Raw genomic sequence first — 9,777 nt, 5'->3', positions numbered from 1 at the left:
CCCGATTCCCGAACACAACCTTAAGTCATTCATAGTGCATACATATGGCATTCAACCCTGATATTCCACATCACAGTTTCCATGCCACATTTGCTATTCCCGTAACCAAGTGAAAACCAGGGAGCTAAAGTAGGCCACGCGTTCTTCATTAGATTTGTCAGAGTGCGGGGAGAAATAGCTCGGGCTGCGCGTCGGGGAGAGGAATCGGGGGAAATAGGGGAGACAGGAGCGGTGCTGTCGTAGGGCTAGTCGCCACCCTCGGCTCCACAGGCCACTGCAGCCACCACGGGGGGAAGAGGGAAGAGGCCACGGATGGAGAGAGAGGAGCGGCGCTACTGCGACTGCTCGCTGCCCCCCCCGGCTTCGCTCGACTCGATGCCTGAGATGGCCGCCGCTTTTCCTCATCTTTGCTCGATCCACTGCTGCCGACAAGTAAAGGGGAGAGAGGAGTGGCGCCATCGAGCTCCCGCCACGCAGAGGAGTCAGGGCGTCGACGCGATCGATTCGCTGCTGCTTCGTGGGAGGAGAAGAAGGGTGGTGCGGCGGGGACCGCCGGTGGATCTGGCCGCTGCTCCGTCTGGCGCCGTGTCTGCTTGACGTCTCAGCTTCCTCCGCTCATCGCCATGTTTCCTTTGCCGGTAGGGAAAGGAAGAGATGCGAGAGAGGGGGCGATGAGAAGTGAAAGAGATGATACTAGTAAGACTCACTAAAAGTAACTTACACTGTGGAGGATATAACGTAACACATTCTTGATTCAGTTAGCATGTAAGGTTTGGCAAATGTAAAGGGACGCACTGCAATTGCCCTTTAGACGTCTACGGTCCCACACCGGTCACGCTCGCGTCTATCATCGTCTCCTTCTAGAACCACCCAACCCAGCCCAACAATCCCAATCTCTCTCTCTCTCTCTCTCAATCTCTCATCTCCAGCCGCGCTTTCTCTCTCTCTCTAGCTCCCAGCCTCGACTTCACCCAAACCCTAGCCCTATTGCGCGCGGGAGACCCGCCGGCGAGGCGCGCGCACGGAGCGAGCCGGGGGGCGGGAGGGCCAGCCGCCGCCGCCGCCGCCTGCAGCAGCGAGGATGCCGTCGGGGTCGGCGACGCAGTTCCGGTACACGCAGACGCCGTCCAAGGTGCTCCACCTCCGGAACATGCCGTGGGAGTGCACCGAGGAGGAGCTCGTCGAGCTCTGCAAGCCCTTCGGCAGGGTCGTCAACACCATGTGCAACGTCGGCGCCAACCGCAACCAGGCCTTCGTCGAGTTCGTAAGGACACCCCCTCCCCTCCCCCCGATTCCTCCCTCCTCCGCCCCCTGCCCCCTCCATCTGATCGATTACGGATTTACGGCTGCGTGTGCGATCGTCTCCTCTGTATGTGTGTGAGGACGTGGCTTATTAGGATTTGGAGGAATCTGTCCTTTTGTGGGGGTTGCGATTTAGGGTTTATGGCGGTACCAAGTCGTTTTGTTGCTCGATTATGTGGGAGTATGATGTATGAGAGGGAAAAAAAAATCTTATCTTCTGTGATGATTTGGGCAGTGGTAGTTCCAGAATTTGGTGTTTAATTGTTAGTTTAATATGTGGTTTGAATAACTAAGATAGTACGGCTCTGTCCAATGAGATGCATACAAACAATACATCCTTTTTGTCATGTGCTGGAAATGCGTGACTCTTGTTGGTGTTTGCACTTGTGTTTGTGTTTCCATGGTTTATTTTGGCATCTTTTGTTGTTGCGTGCAATTGGATTTTGTCTGGCATGACACGGCGAATATTCGTAGGAGCAGGGAAACAAACTGATCTTATTTGTTAACCTGAATAATAAAATTAACAGCGAGGAAGATACTGCTGTTGGAAGGATGACTTATCTAGTGAGCAAGCTTTGGGCTATCTGATAATTGATAAGAGATCTGCATTAAGTTTTTATTTATACATGTTTGATTGTTGATTGCTAAAAAGGTTGTGTTCCTCATTCTGTATGCTGTAGTATCACTTTTTGGAATCAGGATTTTTATGGCCAGTTTTGGTTCCTTGAAACTTTTCTATTTCAATGTTATTTGTTTTGTAAGGTTGTTGGCCTGTTGGTTATGTTGAATTGGGGTATCAGAAAAGATGATTTATTAAAGCAATTTTTCACCTTGTTGTAAAAGAAGTGTTCAGTGTTATTAAGGTGTTAAGGTGGTTTAAGATGACGTGGGTATGCCTAAGCATCATAGCACACAAGGTGCAACAAGGCAGTGTAATATGAGATGGAGGAGGCTTGATTAAGGGAAAAATCTGCAAAGAAAATAGCTAGGAGAAGGAGAAAAAAACCACTAGGCCAAGCTGCCAGTCCACAGAAGACCAACATCAGCTTCATGACAATACCCCCACGTCATCGTGCGCAGCCAGTTGAGGAGCAGAACACTAGGCACGCAAGCTGAGATCGACATCTGCAGCCGCCTGTTTTCAGCCACCTCCCCCATAGCTGACCTCTGCCAGCTATCACTGCCATCAGAGGTCAATGCCTCTGCCCACCTCTCTGTCCACCGCTGCCGCTGCCAGAGATTGAGCTGCAGCAAGCAGCAGCAGCTGGGATCTGGATCTAGATCTGATGGTAGGGGTGTGGGATCTGTGACAGCAAGCTGGCTGTGGTAAGGATTGAGGAAGGTGACCACAACCAGCTAGGGTTCCAGTATGAGCTTGCCCCCTTCTTTCCCTTTCTTCACTGGTTTTGCCTATAAGGCAGAGTGGGTGTCTTGACCCATGCAACCGCTAACCACTATGGAGACACTAAAGTGACGCCTTAACAGCCATGGTGTTCTCTATGTAATAAAAGAAAATGACACAATTATTATTATTTAGTTGCATAAATGTGTTGCCCTTTGGATTGATTTAGCGGAAGTTTCAAATGAACAGTGAACTGTAGACTGGACATTGAATTGCTGTTCTTTGTTCCTCACTTATATTATAAATGTACCTTTTTTCAGGCAGATCAAAACCAGGCAATTTCAATGGTTTCATATTATGCTTCTTCTTCAGAACCTGCTCAAGTTCGTGGCAAAACTGTATATATCCAGTACTCAAACAGACAAGAAATTACCAACAATAAAGGAACTGGTGATTCCTCTGGCAATGTTCTTCTTGTCACTTTTGAAGGTGTCCAGCCTAATGATATTAGCATAGATGTCATTCATTTGGTAAGTATGCATGTTTTACATGTGATGCACTTCACTTAGCTAACAGCTTGGTTGGAATAAACTTATATTGCCTATATTTCAAAATTGACTTGGGCCTCTGTTGCTATGATACAGTGATCTTTTTTTTATCGGGACATATCTTTATCAAAATAAAAGCGGCTTGATGTAAACTAATTACTAAATGCACACTATTATTGATTTGTTATGCTTGCTAGACAATGTTAATCCATGGACTTTAGGACATGCATACTGATTCCTGGCGAAAAACTTAATGATTCACGTAGTCTTTAAAAGCACTGCAGACTGCCTATTTCACATACATTGTATGGCAGTTAAGATACTTAAATGGCACCTCCATGTCAAGGGAAATTCAAAATCTCCTCTTTCTTCTACCAGGTTTATTACTTCTTCAATTTGTCATCCTGCATCATATGACTTGTCAGCATAGCATGTTCACTAATATAATAATAGCATCCAAGTTCATTACTTCAGTACAATTCAGTTCTATGCTCCATGTCCTTCTCTTTCTGCATAATCTTGCATGTGCTCTTCGACTGATTAGTCGAAACTCGAAAGTGGACTTGTATCCTCATCTTTTGTTGCAATGGTTTGTGAATGTTTTAGGTATTTTCCGCATTTGGGTTTGTCCACAAGATAGCAACCTTTGAGAAGGCTGCTGGTTTCCAGGTAAGATAGTTCTTATATTGAGCTGCTACTATAATTCTTGTAAGTTCAGCTTATCAGCTGGAATTTTCGTAGGCACTTATCCAATATACTGATGCTCCAACTGCACTAGAAGCAAAGAATTCGTTGGATGGAAGAAGCATCCCGAGGTAGCACTTCATTTTATAACTATTATTATTATGCGCTACAAACCTCCGATGCAGCATTACTGAAATGTCAAGTCATGCAGATATTTACTTCCTGAACATGTCCCCACCTGTCACCTGCGCATAACCTTTTCTGCGCACAAGGATTTGAATATCAAGTTTCAATCACATCGTAGCAGGTAAAGAGGGAAGCTGGCGATGTTTAAATTTGATTTTAACCTCCATTAGCATATGCTTGATGAGACAATACTCAAATTCACATCACTAACTGTTTGGTTACAGGGATTACACGAATCCATATCTTCCTGTGAATCCAACAGCAATCGAGGGAATCGCTCAGGTATGCTTTAACATTTCATACTATTCGTTGTGTTCTTTCTCTCCTTCCTTACAGTGGAGGTTATACAGCCCACTTTAGGCCCTGATGGGAAGATAAAGGAGCCTGAGAGCAATGTGCTTTTGGCTTCAATAGAGAACATGCAGTATTCTGTGACGGTGGATGTTCTACATACTGTAAGTATATTTTATTCTTACTGACTCCAGGTGTTTTATCTAAAATAAGGACAAAATTAGTATATAATCATGTTATGAGATAATTTCAGGTGTTCTCTGCTTTTGGTACTGTTCAAAAGATTGCAATGTTTGAGAAGAATGGTGGAATGCAGGCCTTAATTCAATATCCAGGTATTTTCCAACTAGCATGCAGCTCACAGGATTTTTTGCACCTTGTTTTGTTGGATGTACATAACCTGAATGCACTTGGGTGTGATATTTGTTCATTCATCGTATAGTACTATAGTTAGTTCCTGATAAGCCATCTCATAGATGATAATAAACCGTGTAACCTGTGATGCCATGCTGACTATTGAGCTACATATTTGTTTATGCATCATAAGTTTCTAAACCTGGAAACTTCAGCAGAGGGGTGTCGGAGTTCGTGAAGGCTTAGAATGGACATCTGCAACTATCCACAGCTATAAAGTTGCCTTTAGTAATTTCTTGATCATTTTTACCTTCTGTGTAAGCATATTCTCTTTCTTAGTAGAGGTTTGCTTCTGAGGTCTTTCTGTCATCACTGCATCAATATTTTCCTCCTGGTACTCTGCATTAGATAATACCTATCTTAATTGTTTCCAATCCTTGCACTTTTGAGTAAGATTAGCGTTCACCATGTCAACAAAGACCTGTCTTGCATCTGCAGTCCAAAAGCCATCGTGGCATTTGATGTGTGGTCAATTTCTATAGCTATATCTATACCTAAGTGTGACTTCATAGTGGCACCTCATATTACAATATTTGGAATTTGGTTTTATCAAATCTCTGATCCTCCAGAAATGACTTCACTAGTTTGTGTAACTTGGGACAAAAAATATTACTTCATCAAACGGAAAGAGTTTTGCTGTTCACTTTGTTTCCTCGATCACAAGCACTACAAATGCATTCCTCATTTGCCAATGGAATCTATTTTACTTCAGCTTTTCAATGATCTAATCATGCATTGCAATACCATTTTAGTTTACTGGAGTTATCTTATAATTGAAAAAACTGTTTTATTGCAGACATCACAACGGCAGCAGTTGCTAAACAAGCTTTGGAAGGGCACTGCATATATGATGGAGGTTACTGTAAGCTTCATCTGTCATACTCTCGTCATACTGATCTCAATGTAAAGGTATAAATGATAGTTTCAGGCTGTGTAAATTAACAAATATTGAAGTACATATATCAGTTGACTAATTGTTGACTAATGAATAGTGAATGTAACTCATTTAGAAAATAGTGTACTGCTACATGAAAGCAGAATAATATATCATTCATTCAATTTGACAAAGTACGCTTTCTGAACATATTTCTTTTTTCTCCTACAGCTTCCTTCTGCATTTTTCCTCCTAATGGAGTTCTATTTTTTTACATTCAGGCACATGATGAGAGAAGCAGAGACTACACTGTTTCATCAGATCCTAGTGCACAAATGCAAGCTGCAGCGCAAGCCCCAGGTCCTAGCACTCCAGGAGTGGCATGGCAAAACACCGCACCTAGTGCTTCCTTTTATGGCAGCACTGCGGCAGCGACTCCTGTTGGACAAGTGCCAGCTTGGAATCCAAACATGCAGGCAGGTGCTTTTGGATCGGCATCGTCTGCATACCCAACCCAACCAATGATGCCAGGATCAGTTCCACACTATCCAGGAATTGGATCCAGTTCCGGAGCACTGCCAGTATCGTTCCAGGCCTCGCATCAGATGCCACAGTATGGTGTACCCCCAGCTGCTCCACACCATGCTCCACCGGCTGGCCAACCAATGTATTTCCCGAAATAATCTATCTTTATCCGATGTACAAGCAATTAGAGCAATTGCAAATGTTGCCTGCAATACTCGGGTCTGGGTATCTTCTCTTCAAATTTTGGGTTGTAACTCGTCTATGCAGCTATTCATATTGTAACTCAGTGAGCTCCCTGTCGCAAATGTGCCTCTGCGTCAGTCGCTGTCTGTAAACTGTCCGGCAATTAGAAATTCCCATCCTTAGCATGCCTGGTATTGTTCAGCTCGAAACTGAAATTTTTCTTCGTGCCCTATATTTTTTCGGTGTAGATAAGTGTTCCGCTGGAATTTTATGCAGGTGCTGTACCCTATGTGCTGCTTTTTTTTTTTGTGTGGGGCGCCCCCCGGGGGGGGGGGGGGGGGGGTTTGTTGTTTCCTGGATGATTGCAAATAAGAACCCCCGCAAATCTGCTGGTTGGTTGCAAATAATAACCCCTCCAAATCTGCGCAGATGAAACCCCATTCAGGACATGAATTACGATTGTTCATGAGCTATTTGGATCATGGAAAGATTGGAAACAAACTCTTACGTCAAGGTTTCTACTAATTACGTGATTCCGATTTCAGAGTCAGCCATGGCTATACTGCCTTTGCTCCAGTAAACATCGCTGCTCTAGTAACAAACATTGCAGTAAACATCACAACTATCCAATTCCCTTGTTGCTGCTCTAGTAAAAAACATTGCAATTATCCAATTCCCAGATATTTTCTTTCACTGCTCCAAAACCTAAAGTACATATACGTGAGTTGAGTGATCCAGCAACATAAAAATCCGAGGCTCCGAGCGATCTGCACCAACCATCTCACCCGTCCGACGTGGCAGCAGCAACCAGCCACAGCTGAGACCTCCATCCAATAGAAACCCTCCCTTTGATTCCCCCGTATCCCGGCATCCGGATAACGCTGGATAAGAGGCGACGCCTCCCATTGGCCACACCCACCCAACAACGCATCCTGGCCGTCCGATCCACCCCCACCGCCGATCTCCGCCGTCCGTCGCCGCCCTCGCCGCCGTGGCCACCTGGCAGCGCCGGCCACTCCCGGACAGTTTAATACAAGCCACGCCTTTGCTCCGTGCCGGCCAAAACGTACCCTTGTGACTACACCCGCTTCGCTTCCTCCCCTCTCTAAGCCGGGGAAGCTAAGCCATGGCGTCCGTCACCGCCCGCGCCCCGGTCGCAGCCCTCCGCCCGTCGGCGTCGCTCAAGTCTACCTTCCTAGGGCAATCCTCCATCCGTCTCGCCCGCGCACCGACTACGAGGCGTAATGTTCGGGCGGAGGCCAAGGGAGAGTGGCTCCCCGGCCTCCCTTCTCCCACCTACCTCAACGGCAGGTGAGCACACACATAAAAAAATATATTTCTACTGCCAATAGAGAGCATCATAAGAAACTACTAACATGATAGTTAAACGGGTGTATACAGCTTGCCAGGCGATAACGGGTTCGACCCGTTGGGTCTGGCGGAGGACCCGGAGAACCTGCGGTGGTTCGTGCAGGCGGAGCTGGTGAACGGGCGGTGGGCGATGCTGGGGGTGGCCGGGATGCTGCTGCCGGAGGTGCTGACGAAGATCGGGTTGATCGACGCGCCGCAGTGGTACGACGCCGGCAAGGCCACCTACTTCGCGTCGTCGTCGACGCTGTTCGTCATCGAGTTCATCCTGTTCCACTACGTGGAGATCCGGCGGTGGCAGGACATCAAGAACCCTGGCTGCGTCAACCAGGACCCCATCTTCAAGAGCTACAGCCTCCCGCCGCACGAGTGCGGCTACCCCGGCAGCGTCTTCAACCCCCTCAACTTCGAGCCCACCCTCGAGGCCAAGGAGAAGGAGCTCGCCAACGGTACGAATCTAACCAAAACACGTAAAAGCATTGCACATCAATATATCATAAGAAAAGAAGAGCAGCATACAATGAAACGACGCCATTGTTCTGAATTTTTGTTGATGTTGTTGTTGCAGGGAGGCTGGCGATGCTGGCGTTCTTGGGGTTCCTGGTGCAGCACAACGTGACGCAGAAGGGGCCCTTCGACAACCTGCTGCAGCACCTGTCTGACCCGTGGCACAACACCATCATCCAGACGCTGTCAGGCTGAGCGTGTGATCGATTTCATCAGGGCCAGGGCATCTCAAGGAGCTTGATGAGTTCAGGCTGGTGAAACCGATGATTGGGCGATCGAAGATGTTCTCTTCTTGTTTCTTCTTTTTTTTTTTGTGGAGTATGCATGTATAAGATGTTAATGAATTGGGGGGAGGAGAGAGAGAGATATGGATGTGATGAGATTCAGACTTACTGTGTGTGTTGTGGTAATTGTTTCCTGCATGCATGGATCTGGATGCATGGGTGAGGGGGTGAGTTGAGTGGTGAATTTCTGATGTACAGTACTACAGGGGGATAAACTATCTCATGGTAGCAGCAGTGTTCTAGCTATCTCATGGTCTCGATCTTAATTATGGTGGATAAACTACGCTTAATTGCTTGTCAAGTGCTTCATTTGCGCATTGATTCAGTATTGCGTATCGATTCAAAGACAAAAAAAAAAAAAATCCGTACAGATTCAGTCACTTTTAATCCAGAGCTGCATCCGCAATGGTGAATGCTTGCTACTCTTTGGTGTATTCCCCCCAAAAAATGGTCAATGCGTACTTATATTTGTTCTGCTAATACGCTTAACACCAGACTCACCAGTAAAAGAATCACATTTTTTTTTCACCACACAAAAAAAGCCATAACAAAACAAGATAATTCTAATAACGTTTAAGCTTCTTAATAAGATTTACTCTGTTTGGTTTCAACGCTTCAGAGCAGTCACACAAAGCGACAACTGGTTTGCAATGAACACTTTGGATATAATCAGTAAAAGAAATACCTGCATGATAATGCACACAGATGCTTCGAAAACCATCATTAGTTATTCCTTAACATAATCACATATTTCTAGACTTTACACATAAGCTCGCAGATAATTATTCTATCAGTGATAGGCTAGGCAATGCATCCGTCGACAGCGAGACGTCTGCGATGACTTAGTTAATCTTAAGATATGCTCCGCTAGTCTTTCAAAAATGCTCATAAGGATGGTGTGTACGTGTGTGCGTTTATAGGGGTGAGTATGCATAAGTTATGAGAGCTTATAGTTTTTTTTTTAAAAAAATAAGTTCACAGAATGGAAAAGATGATGGTTATTTTGACGGAAATTGGCCGGCCTTCTTCTTCGGCTAGCCTGGTTAAAGAAAAGATCGACTGGTACTACAACCGAATAATTATAAAGAGAAAAAACGGTGTTATATATACTTACAATATTCTTGAATTTTTTTTCTAAGAAAATTCTAAGTTGGATCAAGATTCAATCACAATGTGTTACAACATATCGGGCCTTATCTTTTCGCTTATACTTATACTTATCAGCCAAAATTTAAATTTTCAACATTAAATTTGTAGTTGATCTTGGGG

The 9,777-nt window shown here is 45.2% G+C and overlaps 2 protein-coding genes across 7 annotated transcripts; both read left to right on the top strand.

Moving 5' to 3' along the window:
• The first annotated feature begins 890 nt into the window (after positions 1-890).
• On the top strand, positions 891-7,542 carry LOC127782301 (polypyrimidine tract-binding protein homolog 1-like). 6 transcript variants are annotated; one of them, XR_008019160.1, is made up of 10 exons: positions 891-1,264; positions 2,965-3,174; positions 3,799-3,861; positions 3,934-4,007; positions 4,088-4,183; positions 4,287-4,344; positions 4,413-4,517; positions 4,607-4,688; positions 4,926-4,995; positions 5,564-5,676. XR_008019160.1 is itself a non-coding variant. In XM_052309450.1 (10 exons), the coding sequence occupies exons 1-10, from the start codon at positions 1,082-1,084 to the stop codon at positions 5,928-5,930; spliced, it is 945 nt and encodes a 314-aa protein (XP_052165410.1). In that variant the 5' UTR covers positions 891-1,081; the 3' UTR covers positions 5,931-6,065. The 6 variants fall into 6 exon arrangements, 2 of the variants coding, with proteins under 2 accessions (XP_052165410.1, XP_052165409.1); XR_008019159.1 differs by having other exon boundaries at positions 4,926-5,024; XR_008019158.1 differs by having other exon boundaries at positions 4,923-4,995.
• LOC127782303 (chlorophyll a-b binding protein P4, chloroplastic) lies at positions 7,476-8,754 on the top strand. Its single transcript, XM_052309454.1, has 3 exons — positions 7,476-7,660; positions 7,751-8,166; positions 8,286-8,754. Exons 1-3 carry the CDS (start codon positions 7,476-7,478, stop codon positions 8,417-8,419), a joined length of 735 nt encoding a protein of 244 aa, XP_052165414.1. The 3' UTR covers positions 8,420-8,754.
• Positions 8,755-9,777: the final 1,023 nt, after the last annotated feature.

This window comes from Oryza glaberrima, chromosome 8 (genome assembly GCF_000147395.1).
Source record: "Oryza glaberrima chromosome 8, OglaRS2, whole genome shotgun sequence".
NCBI classification, from domain to species: Eukaryota; Viridiplantae; Streptophyta; class Magnoliopsida; order Poales; family Poaceae; genus Oryza; species Oryza glaberrima.
This window is presented reverse-complemented; position numbering and strand designations above follow the sequence as displayed.

What these genes read in the sequence shown, in the direction of transcription:
- LOC127782301 (XM_052309449.1), top strand. Translation starts at nt 1,082, where the DNA reads ATGCCGTCGGGGTCGGCGACGCAGTTCCGGTACACGCAGACGCCGTCC. An exon ending in AGAAGGCTGCTGGTTTCCAG is followed by an intron (nt 3,862 to 3,933) that starts GTAAGATAGTTC and finishes GAATTTTCGTAG; the next exon opens with GCACTTATCCAATATACTGA. An exon ending in GGCCTTAATTCAATATCCAG is followed by an intron (nt 4,689 to 5,563) that starts GTATTTTCCAAC and finishes GTTTTATTGCAG; the next exon opens with ACATCACAACGGCAGCAGTT.
- LOC127782303 (XM_052309454.1), top strand. Translation starts at nt 7,476, where the DNA reads ATGGCGTCCGTCACCGCCCGCGCCCCGGTCGCAGCCCTCCGCCCGTCG. An exon ending in CCCACCTACCTCAACGGCAG is followed by an intron (nt 7,661 to 7,750) that starts GTGAGCACACAC and finishes GGGTGTATACAG; the next exon opens with CTTGCCAGGCGATAACGGGT. An exon ending in GGAGAAGGAGCTCGCCAACG is followed by an intron (nt 8,167 to 8,285) that starts GTACGAATCTAA and finishes TTGTTGTTGCAG; the next exon opens with GGAGGCTGGCGATGCTGGCG.